Consider the following 19382-nt stretch of genomic DNA (forward strand, 5'->3'; position numbering starts at 1 on the left):
GGAGAGGAGGAGAACACAGGGCTGCTTGTCGTTGGCACAAGTAGTCTGAATTACACACCAGAGCATATGTTTCTGAAGGCATCAAAGTGCCATCCTCTCTCCCTATTAAGACATTGTGAATGGGTGCATTTGGGGTAATGGGCTAGTTGCACAGATTGCTCACTGCATACCACGTCAGCTGCTCTGTGAAAACTGCCAGCACAGTATAACACAGCATAATACGCTAAGGTTTATCAACAGTAATTTTTGAGATGCAAAGCCTGAATATTGAACCGAAGCATATCACTGACCTATCACTGCCTGGGAACACAGCTGAGAACTGAGATCTGCTCCTCAAGTTAAATAGGTAGGTAGACAGATAGCTTGGGAGGTAGTAGATACGGGATGAGAGAGATGAAGTGTTGCATAAAAAGGTGAAGGAGGTAGAAAGTCCTGTATTAGAGAGGTCAAGGTAGGAGAAGGCACAGAGTGTCCTCAGTGTTTCGGATAGTGGCATAGGTGGTCAGGGATCAATATCAAAGATTAGGGTTAGACAAACAGAGGAAGAATGGAGGTGGGCCCTGCCTCTTACACGTCTTGCTTAGAGCTTTACTTTATTTAAGGCTGGCTCGGGGACAGAGGCTTGGTGCCTAGCTTTTTGGATAGAGGACTACAGAGTAAGTTTGCAAGGTCTTGTTCACTGAGTGGGTTTTACAAGCCATTTCCATAGTACTGGATCATTATTCAGGAAGACAAATTCCTGCCTTTCCCTTTTGAGATTAAATTAGAACTTAGTTTTTGGGTCTAGCTGCAGATACTGCATTATTATTTCTTCAATGTGGATATTTTCTTCCTTTTACAGCAAACAGTATTTCAGGAAAAGTATGCAGAAAAAAAATCAGTAAAATAATAGATGCTAGGTACAGTTCAGTGATTAAATGATAAACTGCTTTTGGAAGGGAGGATATAACTACGGGTGTTTTCTATACCAAGGAAACAATTCCATGTTAACCACCACTAAACCTTTATGTAAAAAAAAAAAAAAAAGAGAGAGAGAGAGAGAGAGGGAGAGAGGGAGAGAGAGAAAAGGAAAGGAAAGAAATTGGTCCCTGTTAACATGCTGGGTCAATGTGGAGTGGCAGAAGGGCTCATACTATTATGGATTGCAAGGGGTAAGGTGACCTACTATGCAGGGTAGCTACAGAGTTTTATGGGTTTCATGGTGTAGCATAATGTCCATTGACCACAGTGTTGCAGTCGAACCCAAGTTTAGTTCTGATGTCTTGCCTGTCACTTCGAAACATCAGTACAATGAGTCTGACATGTTTTAATCTATCACTGCTACTAGCTGTCATTCTAGCATTTATAAGTTCATCGTAATTTTTTGTCTTTGTACAAGTGCATCTTGAAATGGAAAAGATTACCAAAACTTTGTATAGTACTCTAATGATAAGATTAAAAAAAAAAGACAATATATTCTGGCAATATAACTAGAAATAAGGCAACATTTAATTTAAATAAAAAACTTTATTAACAATGTAAAATGTTTAATATCTTACAATCTGAGCTAATTCTGGCATGCCCTATAAGAGTTAACAGTGATACGTAGACACCATGCTTTAAATTCTATTGGAAACAAAATGGGTTAGTGGTGTGTAGTACATTGTAGGGTAACTTTATTTTACAACATCTGCTTTTAATAAATAGCTATTTTTTTTCCAAAAGGTTGGAGAGATACCATTGACTTAAAAGGAAATTTATTATTTCTATGCATTGTACAGTATGTTGATATTATAATTTCTCTGTATTTACAAGATCTAAATATTTTTATATGGTTTGTGTATCATAAATTAAGATATTTTTCTATGAAGCTTTTAGATTGAGATAGAGTGGAAGACTAAATATGAATGAGAGCACAAAAAGCAACTGTAGATTTTGTGCAAATTCTGTTACAATATTGTCTAAATGTTTTAGAACTTTAATACTTTTGCTATTAAATAGCTTTCTATGCTTAAAGACCATTAGAATATGACCAAGTATTTTAATGTGATACTAATGAATACTGTACTATGCACAAACTTTTAGCTGTAGTTCAAACAATAAAAAATTAAAAATGATCTATTAAACATAATGCATGTGTCTTTCTTTGAGTCATTTAAGCATGCAAAACATATTTTAAAAAGTTTTAGAAACATTCTTAGTTATGCTAGATTTGTTCCACAACTGATTCTTGAACACCGTAACTTTAAATTGTTAAAACTCTTTATTTTGAAAACGGGGATGGAGCAGAAGAGAAAAAGGAACAGGCTAGTGTAGAAAATATACTTTATAATCAAGAATAGTAACGTTCATCTTTGCAGTGATCAAATGATAGTGGTTTAATCAAAGTTACGATTTTATTGTCATTTCTGTACTTAATCTGTACTTTTAACTGGACACAAGACAACACAGTCCAAAGAATCTTCGCTTCCGTCGTCTTACTAATGGGTAAGGAGTCAAGTTTAGGAGGCTGCTATCATCTGTGATGAAAAAAAACACATTAAAAAAAAAATCACACACACGTGCACACAAACATTCACAAGAGTTTGTATCTTTGTGTGTCCTCACACCATCTACAAGATCAAGTAGTAGACCCCATTGTTCTAGGCACATAGCAAATAATCAACTGAATTTTCTATATTAGGGGAAGGGTCTTAAAAATGCCAATTATCAGGACTCCATAAAAATGCAATAGAAATTTTGATATAAGGAATACCAGTTCAATGACAAAACTTTAATGAAATAAATGCTACCTCCAGTGCTGGGAGACCTAAGCCAAAATATTCTTGCTTGATGAATAATGTTAGGCAACAACTAAAACCCAAAGCACAATAGTATTGAGATCTTAATTGCAGACATGCAAGTTTGACAACCTAAACCTAAATTGTGGGTTACTTTAAAGATGAAAAAAAATATATTGAGTGCCATTTGTGCACATTCATCAGAATTTCAATTTAAAACTCCAAGATCAGAACATCTTGGCACATGAAGATTGTGCTAACTTTCCAAGGCAAATACTTTCAATCTGCTATCCGTGCTTCTGGTTAGCTTTCTACTTTCTATATTAACTCCTTTAAATTCATACAGAACATATAAATTAGTGCCTATAATTATCTTAATTTGTGCCCTGTCAGCAAACTGTCTCAAAAATTCTTTAGTATTTACTTTGAATTTGAGCCATCTTCAAGTAGGGTTTCAGACTAAAACCTATACATCATTATGTTCCTATTCTTGATATACTGGGGACTTAGTTTGGTTGGTGGCTCTAGTGTTGATATAAATTCTTAAGTATAGAAACTTAGGTAGGAAAACATTTAATAATGTGACCCTTAAGTTCACAAACCACATCAACTAAACCTAGCATGGTAACTTTCCTGTTGCCACTTAAATTATGAAAGAGAATTTTATGCAGAAAACATGTATTCAAGCAGGTCTGTGAGTAGTCAGCAACATCATGTGAAGTTTGTTTGGGCTTGCAACCCTAAGTCCTGTCTGGTTCTCACTGAAATTAATGGCAAAACACTTGCATTCAGTCATTTCATAATCATTCTTGTAAACCATGTTTGTAATTCATACATATGTCCAAATTAGAGTCCAGACCATATTAACTACCTATAATGTTTTTTGTTTGTTTGTTTGTTCTGTTTTCTTACACTTTCCTCTAGCTTTAATTAACTAAAGCTCTTGGAATATTTTGAAGCTTTTAACTGCTGTGTCAATAATAGGTTGGACTGTCCATTCCTGAGGCATCAGTTCTCTGAGGTCAGCTGTAAACTGTGATCACAGTTGGCCTCTGTGGGAACAGCAGAAATACAATTTGTGATTCTCTGATCCTGGATTGTATCACAGAGCTTTAAACTGTCTGGCTGACATATGTCTTCCAGCCTGCTGCACGGATGATCAGTGATTTTTAGGCCATTGTTGAAGGACAGTATAGACATCAGCAGGGAAGCGTTCTGTATGTCTTTCTCTCTGTTCTTAATTCAAGTTTCTATGTGTTTTATACCTGCCTGAATTTGTTCTTTTCCATCCTTATTTCCACCATGCTCTTTTTATTCTAGGCTAGGTATAGACTTCATGGCCTTTTTCCATTCTTTTACAATGGCTCATGTGCATCATGTATCTTAAGCGTGATTCCTTTTCTCCTTTCAAATAATTTCCACTTAATCTGTCCCTGCCATAAACTCTTACTTGTATAATCAATTCACCTAATCTGTATTGATCTTTTACTATATTATGATGAATATGAGACTGCTTAGTTCTTCGGGACAATATCCAGGACACATTGGGCATACTTCGTCAGCTGCCAGTGTGCAAAGAGTATGCAGCACTTAAGAAATACATGTTATCAAGAAGAAATCAAAAAGGGAAATGATTATCTTTTAAAAGTTGTTCACATGAGGAAAGAAAGTGCCTGTAGATGTGGAATATATAAGACTGCTGAGCCACAAAATGAAGGATGAATAGCCCCCTGTGCATTTGCATAGGGTTTGTCATAGCCGGATACTAGGAAAAGCAAGCTGTCACCAGCCTCAAGGCAGGTATCTGTGCAGGGTCAGTGTCTTGTCATAATACAGATCCTCCAACGCTTGCAGGGGTAAAGCAAACCCCATCACTCAGCATGATCCGCATCACAGTCCATGCAATTTATACCTTCATTACATTTGAAAAAAAAAATACTTTCTCAGATAAGGAATTAGTTGTGCTGCTGCCTTATCTCCCCAGAAGTCGTCTATTATTTTTTCTGTAGATACCATATCTATAAGCATCCAAAATTCAATACTTTGAAGTGTTGTGTTCTCAAGTGAACATCAAGAGGACAAACTTTGCATGTTAAATTCTAGCACCATTTAATCAGGAGTGAAAGGATTTCATCTGGATTTTTCTTTCTGTAACTTCTACAGAAAAAAAATATTTTTTTTTCATATCTGATGGAAGCCAAAATCTTTAATGATCTTAATTTCCCCTTACATGAAGAAAATATAAAACCTACCTTGATTTTTCAGTGGTAAAGGCATAGTCTCCCTGAGTTTGCTTAAAAGGTTTTTCATTTCTCTCATATCTCTGCAGAAACAAATTTAAAAGAAATACAGTAGAACAGCATCTGAAGACTCACAATAGGTGAATGGTTCACAGTATCATTTTATGTACTGAACGAATGGAATAAAACCCCAAACTAAATAATATAAAAATCTATTGGGCAAGCATTTGGTTCAAATATATCAGGAAATGCATACCAAAATAAAGGGCAGTAGATTTAATAAGGGAAGAATTTTAAGCCAATCTGATTGTAACTGGTAGCAAACTGGTCAAAATTTATTTTCTGGATCTCGAATATTCCGTGTTAAATGAGTTGGTGGGCACAAAGTGGCAAAACATATAATATGCGTTACAATTAGGACTGGCCAGCACTATTGCTAATATATTACCCCATTATTGGCATTTTGTAGTTTGTACCATGAATGTGGTCAGTGTTTTAAAAAGTAAGAAATTATTATACATGTAGTTAATCCTCGTCACTTGAGCTCCCTATGGCTTTAGATAACAAGGGTGTCATTGGATTTAGATAACAGGGATGTCATTTTGGAGGTCTGGAATTTGCTAAAATTTTAAAAGGCAGAAGATGGAAAATATGATAATGAAATACCATCTCACAAAGCAGGTTATATATGGATATATTTTGAAAGAGGCCAGAAACTGTAAACAGGTTCCTGTTTAACAGATAGGTGGCAGACCAGCAATTTTGTGGGCGGGCTTGTGATGTCTTCAGGCTTTCAGGATTTAAAGATAGTGTAGTCCTGCCTCATTCATCTACATATGATATGGTTCTTAGAAATGAACTAGCATGGCTAGTTCATTTCTTATTGAGTCTTATTGCTCAGTTCTATTCTCCGAGTCACTTTCTCAGTAGAACAGAACTTTATTTTATAGAAGTAAACGCATGTTGGCCATCAGGACTGCTCCCTCTCAGTTTTGTCTTTCACCTGGGCAGTCAAGAGAGTGAAAGTCCACTTTGATATATTTTTGGATGATTTTCCCCTATGCTTCTGAGTCTTCCATATGTATAACTATGGGCAGAAACAACTGATACAAACTAGCTTCTGTGTCTTTGGGTTATGAATGCAAAACTGCAGGCAGCATATTACAGATACAAAACCAGAAACTTGTTAAGGTGAGACAAAAACTCTCTCTTTTCTAGCACAGTAATTTTCTGCCCTTTGTTTTCGGCAGCAGTTCCTCTGGTAATTAACCAAAGTAAGAATGTCATTTCTCTTTGCCCCTTTTACAGGTATTGCTTTCAGGTATGTTAAATGCAATAAAAATGTTAAACAGGCTGTAATTTACAAGCACCTACAATAGCAACACTGGCTGCCTAATTGGAAAAGAATAAATAAACTCTAGACAGAAATTTGCTTTATTTCAGAACAAAGTGCTACAGATACCTGTCAGTGTTCTCAATATCTGTGGAAACTTGCCATAAATGCTGTTGAATATCTGTTGGAGATGACGACGTGTCTTCTAAAATAGGTACTTCAGAACTCTCCTCCACTTTAGTGTCTAGGACCTTGGGTGGTGCACAAGGCTCTTTTCCTTTAAAATATTGAAACAAAACATAGTCCTGTAATTAATTCATTAAAAGGTATACTCAAAATATATCATTGATGTTGGGCTTGCTCTTGCACAGCATAAATGAAGAGAGAGAATTGTGAATGCAAACTCCAAATAAGAACTGTTCAGAAAAAGAGTGGACCAGACCAATCTGCTCATCAGAGTGCTGCTGTATGGTCCATGAACTTCTGCGAAACAGGGCTAAGGCTTGTGTGGAAACAGGCATGTGTGGAATTTAGAATTTTTTTTCAGTAAATATTAACAAAGAGTTTCACTTAAACTCCAATGGCTCACATGTAACAGAGAAAATGAGAACCAGAGGACAAAAGAGAACAAAATAAATTGAGAACTAGACTATATATTCGGAAAGCAATATCAAAAGCTTTGATAATAGAAAATAGTGTAATCTATGTGTTTCAATATTACTCACTCTAGTACTATGGGAAAAAAAAGACAATAATGTGCAGTTTTGTAGTTGATAAGATTGATAGCAATACTTAGCTGCCACCAATTACAACCCAGTATGTTGCGTGTTCTGAATCTGCAAACTTACACTTGCCTAATTTATACTTACTATATGAAAATAAAGGCAATATTGGAACTGTTTGGGGACTTCATGCCAGATCTGCCAGGGCTTTTATCATGGGGAGGATGGGATATGGGATGTGGACTATGCTAGTGGAGAATGCAAGAGAGGTAAGTATTGGTGAGATTAGTTAGTATTCTTGCAAACTTCCCATGGCCAGCCTACTGCTATTCTTTGTCTGTAGTGGCAAGTACAGCTCTGGCACTCAGTATTGGACAGGACAGATTATTTCTGTGTACATCATTTAAATGAGAAAATTCAAAGTGGATCACTTAGTGAGAGGTTAATTTTTCCCTTCCTTGTTGTCTAATGAAAGAGCTCAAACAGTCTCACGAAGAAATACATAAAGTCTTGTAAAAATAGAGAAAATAGTGTTTACAACAGTGGTACTGAGGAGTTGAGTAGGATGTGTTTTTTCATTTCACAATTTTTGCTATTTCAGAAATTTTCACATCAGGACAAACCTGAGCATGTCCTGTAAGGTTCGAAAAGAACAGGAAGGACCAGAATCTAGTGGTTATTCCATTTTTCTGGAGCATTAGAGACTAAGACCATGCTATAATACTCTCCCACATCATAAATTATTATCCGAGCTATCAGGCTATTAACTTTCTCATCTTTTTCTTTAAATTAGAAATTCCTTGATCTGAAGAAACTGTTTCAGCATGTTCTTTGAACTGTTATATTTAAAGTTTTTTTTTTTGAAAAATTCTCAGCTACTCGTCTAAATGTCCAACTAGATACTACTCATACTAATGAGAGATATTTGCCTAATGTTTTCATTATTCTTTAAAGTCAGTGCAGTGTCCTTTTCCATGCATTATACATCCTCCCCAAAAGTAATATCTGTGTGATTCCAAGAGATGACCAGACGTGACAGTTTATCATTTAAAAATGGTGTCCTTTGTCCTTCCTCTGCTGCTTATTTTGGCACCTACTGCTAACTTTGCCTTTGACAGATCTCTCTGTGAGCTTCTACCCCTCAACTGGTAGAAGATTACCTTCATAAAAAGAAAAATAAAAGGTGAAAAGTTTTCTGTTGTTCCAGTGAGTTAAAGAACCAAGGATGCTCCCGGGCAAGTGACAGAGGATGAGGGTGATGATATAGTCTGAAGCAGTTGAAGGGAGGAAGAAGTGAAGGCAAGATGAAGTCAGAAATACAGAGAAAGAGATCAAGACCTTTTTAGTGGCAACAAGCTCATATGTTGATTCAATTGCTTGTAGAATAGTAGCCTAAGCCTGCTTCCCAGATTGTATTTTTTATTGTGTATGTATCACCTTTTAGGTATAACTTTCAGATTATTTCTAGTAGCAATTGCAGCTTATGCTGTTACTTTAAAGTAGATTTTAATATGCAGTTTTAATTATTCATTTGTGTAAACTTCATTATTCATTACTTTTTCCAGTACAAGAAGCCCAAAACAGAATATACTGTTCCCAATATCTCACTTACAGCTTTTTTGTAAAAGAGGGTTGCCCTGGGAATATGATCTAATTTGTCACGGATGTCACAGAAATACAAGGTGTTGTTGCTACCACTAGGTGTTAATTCTGCCATTATTTTGAAGTGTTAAATTAAACCTGATCTTTGGTGACATGCTGAAGAACAACCCTGTCTATATATGCATCCTTCAGTGCATCTATTGATGTGAAAGGTGTTTCAACAGAAACAATAACAATTCTTTTTCCCAGCTGGAGAACAGAAGTACAGAGACTGCATTGTTCTTTTTGTTAGCACAGAGGCAGGTTGAGCAGCACAGATTTCCTCTCAACCAAAAAGAACTCCTTACCAGTAATTTTGTTGTACTGTGAACACTTCATGAAGCCTTCCTTGAATTTCAGAGCATCTGCTCAATCACTTGAAAACAGTTAAGAGTCTGCTAATAACAAAGGCTTTGTTTGAACAATGTCTGTGACTCAGGCTTAACATTTCTTACTATATAGCACACACTATAGGTAAACAAAAGCTCTTTAATCTTCTTATCCTAGTGATGGGATGGATATCTTTTGTACAACACACTTCCTTAATATAGAGATGTGAACCATAAATTTTACTTTCAGTTTAGTCAGTGGAAAGACTTTCACTGATTTCAAAAGGAGTTTGATCGTGCACACTGCTTGCAGAGGGGTCCACATGCAGTTGCTGTTCTTGCCAGTTGGCTAGGCACTGGCTTTTTTACTGCTGGTGAAATGTTAATATAACACATACTTGATGTACTCTGGGTCTTCTAGCCTCTAATTCATTCTTTTAGGAGGCAGAGATTTGCTTATGGAGTGAAATGCTCTTGAATTAAATAATGCTGATGATCCAACTTTAATAAGTGTAAATAAGAGGGTGAAAAATGGTCAGCTCAGCAAGGCTACATCACCTATGACCGTAGTGTTATAGGACATACTCACCTGTTGTGCTCCTTACTGCTTTTCTGTGGTGACCTCTGTGGTGTTTGCTTCTGCCATACTGCACTGTGCTCCTACTCTTATTCATACCCTGCTTCCCAGAGAAACTTAGATAATACAGAAAAAAAAATGTATTATAGATCCCTTACAGCTAGTTAGATTTCACTCCAGATGAACTGGAAAGATCTCTGAAGGGAATAACAGAATTTAATCAAGCTGGGGGAACCTATTCCTCAAAAGAAGGCAGCATTTATATCAGATTTCTAATCTAGCAATTAAAAATTAAATATCAAGCTCTAGAACACAAATGAATGGAAAAGAGAACATATAATGGGAAACAGAGAATCTTGTAGGAAGGAAGAAATATACTGCTGCAAATATGGTTAACTCAATCTGAGGAACTTAATTCTTGAGCTATACTTGGGATCAGCAGAATATAGAGTATATCTCAGTGGAAATATTATTATCAAGGAAAAAGCAATGGGAACCGCAAGGCTGTAGTGGATATTGTGTTTTCCTCCCTCCAGGCCTGTTTTTGGCATATTTATGTTAGCTTCTTCCTAGTGTCCACATGAGAATGGGTGATTCTCTGGATTTTAAGTGCTTGTATCCCCACATGTATACGTTTCTCTTCTCTCTCATACCTTATCCCTCTTGCTTCCAAATATCTGTAATATAAGCTATCAAAGGCTTTTAGGTATTATTTTAAGAAAATGAATGTTGTTATCACAAAATGCATGATGGAAAAACAATAGTTACACTATGAACTTCAATTTGTAAAGCTTTCTACTGTACATGATATACACTTGCCTGTGATTTAGTATTATTCTCATGAACCAATAATACAGGAATCAGATCAGTCTGAATTTACATCATAAAAGTAGAATTTATTCTTTCTGTAATGCATACACCTAATTTTTCCATCAGATTCAATTCTTTCATTTCTTATCTAAGTATTTCTATCATTTTTTCAGGTACTGACCACTCTGGTGTCCTAGTGTGGTATCCTTTTGTCCTCAGCTATGTTTAATAAAGTCAGAGGGGCCCACTCATCTCAACAACAGTGATAGAACTGTGATTTTAGCTAATTCAGCCTTTCATTAGGGCTTCCAAATAGACTTTTGGAAAGAATTAACAATATATAGGTTACAAGCATTAAAGTATTTTGCATTTCATTTTGATAAATTCTTTATGTATAAACACCTCATTTAGGAAAAAAACACAGGAAATCAATCAGAATTCGAGAGCATTTCATACAAAGAAGTGTAACATTCCTGGAACTTAATGTGTCCTGGACTCATTTTGCCTGTGGATATTCATCCAAATTTTATTAAAAATAAAAGAGCTATGTGTGAGTAACTGACAGAAAAAATTACCTTTCCATGGTTGTACACTTCTTTTTCAGTAAGCACAAACTAGCATAGTGGCTTCACCTGATTCTGGATCATAAGAATAACATGTTGTTATGAGTATAAATGAATAGTGACTTGCTTTGTCCAAACTCAGGATAAATAGTTACCTGTTTCAAGCCCTACACTTCTATGACATGGTAGCTTTAGTTATTTTCACAGCATATTTTGAATTCTAGAAAATACCTCCACTTGATTTTAACCTTCAAAATTTCTGTCCTGTTATATGTGCTCTTTACCTGTTACATGCTTGCTCCCAAAGCTAGAAAAATGAGTACCTTGCACAAATGCTGCACAGCTAGTTAATAACATGCTAGCAATTTGCAGTTTGGATTTTTTTTAATATTTCCATTATACATTCTTATGTAACGAAACATGGCAATTACATCTGTAGATGATCCTAAGAAAGTAACGGTTTCTCTGTAAACATGTATATACACTAAACTTCAGTAACATGTGCTTCCACAGTAACATGTTATAATGATCCAGTGATTATAATAATATTCTACATTTTTTTTATAATGAAGGGAAGATATTATTGTGGATATATGAATCAGCAAAGCTCTTTTATCTGCTATTTTTACATAGTCAGATGCACTGAAGACCTTTATATTATCAATGAAAATCTGTGAGTCAAAAATATTTGTGACAAAATACACTAATGTATGCTGAAATGTACTGAAGAACTTTGAGGTAATTCTAGATTTTCTCAGTGTGGGAGCTAAACAACCTCAATATTAATTTGTAAAAAAGGTCATCACAGCCGGCAGCTTCTGTAGAGAGAAATTATGCCAACTACTTCCTCTAGCAGCTTGCTAGCTAAGCTAGCAGGGTTTGTTTATTTGATCAAAAGAATAGTCAGTGCTGGGAACATGTACAAGCCAGATCAGTGAAGCAGACATACAACATTTAAAGCAATTAGAGCAGAATTTTGTAAACACTTCAGAGAGGTACCAAAGCTTGTCCAAAGTACCTTGCTTTCCATGAAATTATAATTCAAAATGTTAAAAAAAATTATTACCAGATGGAAGACCTTTTTGTGATGCTGCTCCCTAAGGCATAATGCTATTCAAGGTAATTCAAATTCAAACAACTGAAGGAGACAAATAAAGCAAAATCAGGGCCAGGCGAGAAGCTGCAGGTGCCAGGCGAGTGAACAGATCTGTTCCTTGATGAAGTCAGAGAGAAGAAATGCTATCCAGGCAAGTTCTGCTACGGTGTGACAGTGAGGCATAAGAAAGCTAGGAAGTATGCTAGGGGTAAACAAACAAAGTGAGACATTTCAGAAGATCTCCTGGAAGAGCTCCCATTTGCCATACCACCAGGAGGTATTTGCTACAGTCACCCTGTTAGGACAAAATGGACAGCAAGACCTTTAAAGCTGTATGTTAGGGACTGCAGGAAGACACTGGAAAGTTCCTCACAGTTAACAGGCTCGCGTGGTGCCCTGGAAACTGGACTCTATGCCTTCCTCTGTCCCAGAGTTTTCATGTGATTCTAGCCAAGTTGTCTAAATGCAGCTCCACATTAATAATGAGTGACAACATGATTCTCATTCTCTGGTTGCTCAGCTTGAAGACTCCGCACTCACAACTGCAACTGAAATTACTGAGAGATTACTCTAACTATCCTGCCACCTCAGATCCTAAATTGGCATTCTTTAACTTGTTCTTTCTTTGCAATGGGAAAAAATGTTACTATCTCACTACCCAAGACAGTTTTGAAGACACTCATCAGTGAATGAATTACTGAGAAGAATCTGAGGAATAGCAGGATTTTACCTTTAGAACAGAATTATGTGAAATGAATACAACATATAACACTGAACAATTAGAGTAAAACACAGATGACTGCCCAAGTAAATATCAGCATGTGTCTTAATCCGACAGGACTCTTGGAATGATGGAGAAAGTATATGATCAGGTAACTAAGGACTTAATACATACAAAAAGGTTGAATTAACCCTACTTAGGCACATTTCATTCTGTCATTTGCAAGTGTTCTGAATGTTAATTTTTGCAGTCATAATATGTTTTCAGCACTGGGGTTATGTGGTGTATATAGCTTAGAAATAAATTTATTAGAGAGCACATACCTCAGTTTACTTACTGCATAGTACAGCTGGAAATATTTATGGCTGTTGGCCCTGCTATGGCAGTTACATCTCACAGAAATAATGGACTGTCTTACTACTATAATAGATGCTGTATGACAGTAGTAAATTAATCTGAAGTACCGTAAATATGCAAGAAATTTCTGTACAGGAAGCTTGATAAAGTATATGTAGGAATGTTTGTTCAGTAGCACTGAAAGATAAGGGGAGCTCAGATCAGTGCTGAGAAAGACAGTGAAAGTACCAGAGCTCAGCCCTTAAAACAGTACTGTGGTTTTTCATCAAATATCATCTGTTTCCCAGCAGGGAGTGTTGGCTGAATTCCTCTTGGGAAAAGAGCATCAGCGTCAGCTTGCTGTCTTAGATATATCAATTCCGTAGTTTGTTTGATAATGTCTGGTCAAGATACCAGAACCCACATTATTATTTATTAGCTGCATGTTGGTGAGAAAAGCCTGCATGTTATTCTACATGAATCTCTGCTGGCTCCAAATAGAAGACATGCTTTGCTGAAATCTCCAGAGAGATTTAAAAAGCCCAATAAACTGCTTATCCAACAGGTAAGAGGGTAGAAAATGGAAAATATTACATCCAAATAGAAAATATTACCTTCAAAAATGAGCTACAAGATACAGCAAGAAACCTTATGCAGGGAATAACAAGAGACATATGCAGTTATAAATTTAGCAAAGTTAATACATATTGGAAATGTTTACATTTTCTAAAGGGTAGTACTCTTTGCAGACAAGGAAAATGAATTGAATGTTTGTTTTAGTATCACTCAGATGCTGGTGAAAAACTGAAAAAGCTATATACCAGCTACAGCACAATATACTTCAAATTAACTGGCTCTTTCATCCGTAGAGATAAATTTATGCACTTTGCCTACATTGCAGTCCTTCTCTCCTTAAGGAAAGAATTTCAAGAAAATGCAGGTTCATTCTGCTCCTTGTAAAATAATCTGTTTTGGCAGATATAGAATCACAGACTACATTAGTTTGGAAGAGGCCTTGGGAGGTCATCTGGTTTAACCCTCCACTGAAAGCAAGGTCAGCTTAGGTCAAGGCCCATGGCCTTGTTGGTTTGAGTTGTGAACGTCTCCAAGGATGGAGATTTCACAGCCTCTCGGGTGCCTGTTCTGATGTTTGGCTACCTTCACTGTTAAAAAATAGCTCTTAATATCTAATTGGTATTTCTCTTGTTGCATGATCCTGTTACAGTGCCTCAAAGCATTGTAAATACCCAACTGTTTACTGTAACGCTGCAGCTCATCTTATCTAACTTTAGTCATCTAATAGTAAGAAGTTTAGTTTAAGTTAATCATATAGATTCCATCCACAGGCAAATGGGGCACATTGCATCCACAGGCATACCTCTGCATTACTCAGGCCACCTCAAATGGCTCTCTCTCTCTGAAATTACATAGGGTGCCTTGACAAATACTGCCAATGCTAGGAAATATAGTACAATTTGTCTAAAAAAGAAAAAAAAAGACTAATTTTGGTAGCTTCTTCCATCTTGGAATACAATGGCTGTTAATTTTGACTCTTGATATTCTACAGTTTTCCTTTTGATTTGATAAGATCACTCTAAGAAGCTCAATGAAGCAGTAACAAATCTCTAATTCTTATTTTTATAATAAAAAGGATCATGGGCTTTAGTTATATCCTAGATGCTAGATGTGAAAAATGCATTAGAGGATCTTTCAGGGTAACAGGAACATGCCAAAGAACTATTGTTTTGTCATTACAAAACAAGATCTTTTCTTGTCTTTACCTAGTATATTCTGCTAAGATCTTATCTGGGCAAAGAGTAGTTACAACAAGCACAAATACAGTCCCAAAGATGTGTGACATCACTGAGTAATAAGATTACTGGTCAAGCTGCTTGCTATCTTCTAGTTTAAATATTGTCCCTGCAGACATCCTCTGACTACTGAGCATGACTGAAATTACAATGTGGCGAGAAAAACTCTCCTATGAAGAAAAACACGGACACAGGGCATCCTGACTACAGTTCCTGTAAACCTCCTATAATAACATAAACACATTATTGTGAAGCCTGACTTGAAGCAAAATATGGCTATTCACATGAACTGGAATTTTTCAAAATCCTCCTTTTTGCAGTAGTTATTCTAATAAAAGGACTGAGAGCGCTTGCTCACTGGAATCTGAGTAATGACAATCTTTGATCTAGAACCAATTTTATTTTTAATTTCAGATTTCTGAACTACACAAGTACATTAATGATACATGCCTGATATGAAACACTTATATAAGAATGATGATAATGCAATAGAAATACAGCTTTTTGTAGAAGCTGAAAAGCTACTGTTGTATAGGTGATTTAAAAGTTTGGTGCTGTGCATTTAATGAATAGCCAAGCATGCCCAAAACTCTTGTTTTTTGTTTAAATCAGCATTTGTATATTTGTGTAATTCAATACCTTTCCGATGAAACTGAAGGGATCCTAGCAGACATATGGATTTAAGCATTTCTGTTGTGTACATTTCTAGGCAACACTGCAACTGGATGTATAATCTACAGATTTCAGGATGAATTTCACCGTCTTCTGGGCTGCAATAAAAGAAAAAAATTAATTAGGAATGGAATGAGAAGGACCTGAGGGTCATCAAATTCAGTTCCTTACCACGTTATAATTGCTTCATTAGCTATTAAGCTATGCATATATGAGAAACAGTTTGTTTCTACCACAAAAAGGTTGTTTCTACCAAACTGAATTTAAAAATAAATCTTTAGCTCTACATGAACTCAAAATAGCTAAACTTGGGGTCTCTTGGGTAAGAGTGTACAGTAAGACTTCAGTAAGACTTATTTTCTCTTTTGCATATCTTTGGAAATGGTACAAATTAATGACTTGAAAAATCTAAGCTTTCTTGTCCTCTTTACCAGCTTTGGAGAAATATTTTCTGGTAGACTGAAGAATTCTTCTGCCATTCAGGTTCTGTTACCCTTGGTCCTGGTGCAGCTATGTGAGGAGATTGCAGGGCCCCTTCTACTGTCCCTATTCAGGCTAGAAATGCTGGATGAGGCATGTTCACTAGCAGTTTGCTGACACTTTAATCAGAAACACGGCAGTTGAGACTTTTGGTTTTGCAGTTTCTGTGTTTATGTCTGGATTTCTTTTTTGTCCTCTGTGTTTAAAATACTGCTCATATGATTAACAAATACTGCACTATGAAGAGAATGAGGGAATTACAGAATTTTTCAGAAAACCTGTCTTTCAGGAATGTCTCAGGAGTAAAAAATTTTAAAACAAAATTTGAAATCAAGAGTAATCTTAGATGTCCAATTAATTGCATGGAACACCAGAATAAATCATTTATCCAGATTCAGTATCCAACTACTCTCATGCCTGGCTGTGAAACTGGTCAATAAATCTCCCTTTCCTATGCTCAGAATGGTGCACAGGCATAAATAAACTGTTTCATAAACTGTTTCCTCAAGTGCTCAAAGAGGTGATTTATCCACCCATACTTGAAAAGTAGTTTTTCAATCACCTTTCAGTAGGGCAGTAAGTGGTAAGGTTAAAGAGTCAGGATTTCTGCCACTTCATACTCCTGCTTTAATAAATAAACAGAACCTAATGGCATTTTTAAATATTACCACGTTTAAATTGAGAAAATAAAAAAATTTCTGAGCAAGTTCTCAAATTTCTAGCATATGAATAATATAAATGAAGCTTTCTCAATAAAAAGATTGCTAGCATTCTTTATAGGGATTGAATTTCCTGTAGTTAAACTGATGCTTCTAAAGATCCTCTTGTATATGAAATAAAATTAGACTTGTGGATTATCTCAAGGGAACAAAAGCAACTTACCTGGTAAATTATTTGCAGCAACACTAAACTGGGCTGTTATGCTCTAATTGTTTCTTAATACCAGTCTAGGCTATAGACTTTTAAGACCTGCAGCAGACGATGTTTATTTAAACCAGTAGAATAGATTCTGTCTGACAGCAAGGTAAGAAGCCATTACTTATACTCAGTCAAACTCTATGTCCAGTCAAAATGTTAGATCTGTCTCTTTTGTCATGAACAAAACTGAAAAAATGGATTTTAAGAAAAATCCTACCAGTTTGTGCTGATACAATTTTATTAAAAGTTCAGTTCAAACAAATACTGCATACTAAAACTATTAATTTTCATATTAGGGATTCACTATTATTTTTAACAAAGTAGAAACCGTATGTTGTCTAGAAAGCATGTATTCTTCTGCCACTCATTTCAGTGACACCAGGGAAGATCAAGCCCAGCCATACACTGAAGATGTGAAAACAGACAAGGCCAGAAGAAGACAGGCTCTGGGTTATCCCTGTGCATGTGGCTCAGTGGGCAGGAGAAGGGAGTAGTCTCAAAGGAATATTGGATGCAAGGACTTGCCATAATTTGCCTCAATGAGGGAGAAACTATGTGGTTTTTCCAAGGTCCTTAAGGGTTCTTATCCCTCCAAGTGACAGCAGAAATCAAATGGGAACATGAAGATTTCACAAAATTGGGCAGAACCTTCCTAAAAGGAAAGAACAACCTTAGCACTTTCACAGCACAATGAGGAAGACTACTGATGTTTGCATGGGCCAGTGAAAACTATTAAGAATCCACAGCAGTGGTAAACTTTGCAATCACAAATGCTTAAATGAGCAAAAAATGAAGACAAAAAGGGAATAAAAAAGTGAAGGTTGGGTAGGAGCGAGGACTGGAAAGAAATCATGCTGGACTTACTAAGAAGGGACAAAGGAAGATCTGTCCCACCTGCCAATCCATTATAAAGTAGAACTCATCCAAGAGGCAGGAAATAACTGGAATTCAAATTGGATTTACTGTGGTCTGTGTTACTTCGGAACCAATACTCGATGCATGATAATAAACTTGCCAATTGTAGGAACTTTGTTTCCCTTGAATATATCAGAAATATGTGTATTTCTTTTAAGCCACACTTATTTCTACTTTTAACATGAAGTCTGCATTTTTTCAGAAATCTTGCATACATGATATGTTATTTCATGGATCTGAGCATTAATACAGTGTAAAGCTGTGATGGCAGAACAGACAAGGGGTGTTATCCTCAGTATCTTAAAGATGTATTTTCAGATGTTTGCTATAATATTTCTTCCTATTCCCAATGATTCCTGCTCCAAAAACACTCAATTGCTTTAAGTCCCTGCACAGTTTTCCTGAAAAATTAGCAACCTCGGAGAACTTTGCCTATTCAGAGTCAAGTCTTTCACTGCATATGAAAATATGCATTTGCTGGAGATGAATCCTTGTTCAAATCTCACATTCTTTTCAAAAGATACGAACATAAATGCTTTCAGTGACTGCGCTAGCAGTAGTATAATAGAATAACGAATGCCAGTTAGGGCTGAAAATTATGCTTAGAAGAACCAGCAATAAGTCAACTCATACAAAAATGACTGTGGGATAAACTAAATTTGAATTTTTAAAACCATACCTACCTGAAGACTCCCGAGACACTTAGAAGTTTTACTTATGTGTATTACAAAATTTTATAATACTTTTTATTTTGAATTCTACCATAGTTCACTGGAATTCTTCCAGTTTAGCAAGAGTTAAACCTTAACATTCTCTGCAATTAGATGTTTGCTGTTTCTTTCATTTTTAAGCAATCTATACATTATATGAATTGCAGCTGTTAGATCTGTGATCACTTAGCTGATTAGAAAGAGACTGTTCTCTGCATAAACAATAACCATAAATGTAGCAGCATTTTTTTCTGTAAATTCACAGATGGCAAGAAAGGTTTTTAATGTAATCCCATTGGTATTAACCAAAGAAGATAAAACAAATATAGCTCAGATTTAAATTTAATTTGCTTTAGAATAAATCAGGAACAGCTCGTCAAAAATAGATCAGTATTTCCTAAATCATACCAGCATATTCAAGACCAGCATTTACTCTTTCATTTTGCATATACCACTCCTAATGATTTCAAACTTTTCTGTAAGTGCTTGCTACCAAATCAGAAAAATCTCAAGAGCAGAATAGGATTCTGGTTAATTTGTTGCAAGAGGCAGTCTCTTGAGTAAATGTAACCTTACAGAGCCCATCTAACCAAATAGATTATAAACAAATAATTAGCCAAATACAAAAAAAAAAAAAAAAAAACAAAAAAAAACCAACCAAACAAACAAACAAAAAAAAAAAAAACCACAGCACACCACATTTTCTTACTCTGCAATAGTATTTTAAATTTCTGTACTTTGCGTCTGAT

The 19382-nt window shown here is 35.8% G+C and overlaps 1 protein-coding gene across 2 annotated transcripts in view; it reads right to left on the reverse strand.

The window, feature by feature from the left end:
- Positions 1-1486: 1486 nt before the first annotated feature.
- Positions 1487-19382, reverse strand: part of RGS7BP (regulator of G protein signaling 7 binding protein) — a 42668-nt gene continuing 24772 nt past the window's right edge. For both annotated transcript variants that reach the window (XM_062599731.1, XM_062599733.1), the window contains exons 3-6: positions 15578-15708; positions 6462-6609; positions 5012-5082; positions 1487-2498 (exon numbers count right to left, since the gene is read on the reverse strand). In XM_062599731.1, coding sequence (XP_062455715.1) covers positions 2407-2498; positions 5012-5082; positions 6462-6609; positions 15578-15708 — 442 coding nt within the window. In that variant the 3' untranslated portion in view covers positions 1487-2406. The remainder of the gene's footprint in view (positions 2499-5011; positions 5083-6461; positions 6610-15577; positions 15709-19382) is intronic.

Source organism: Rhea pennata, chromosome Z (genome assembly GCF_028389875.1).
Source record: "Rhea pennata isolate bPtePen1 chromosome Z, bPtePen1.pri, whole genome shotgun sequence".
Lineage (NCBI taxonomy): Eukaryota > Metazoa > Chordata > Aves > Rheiformes > Rheidae > Rhea > Rhea pennata.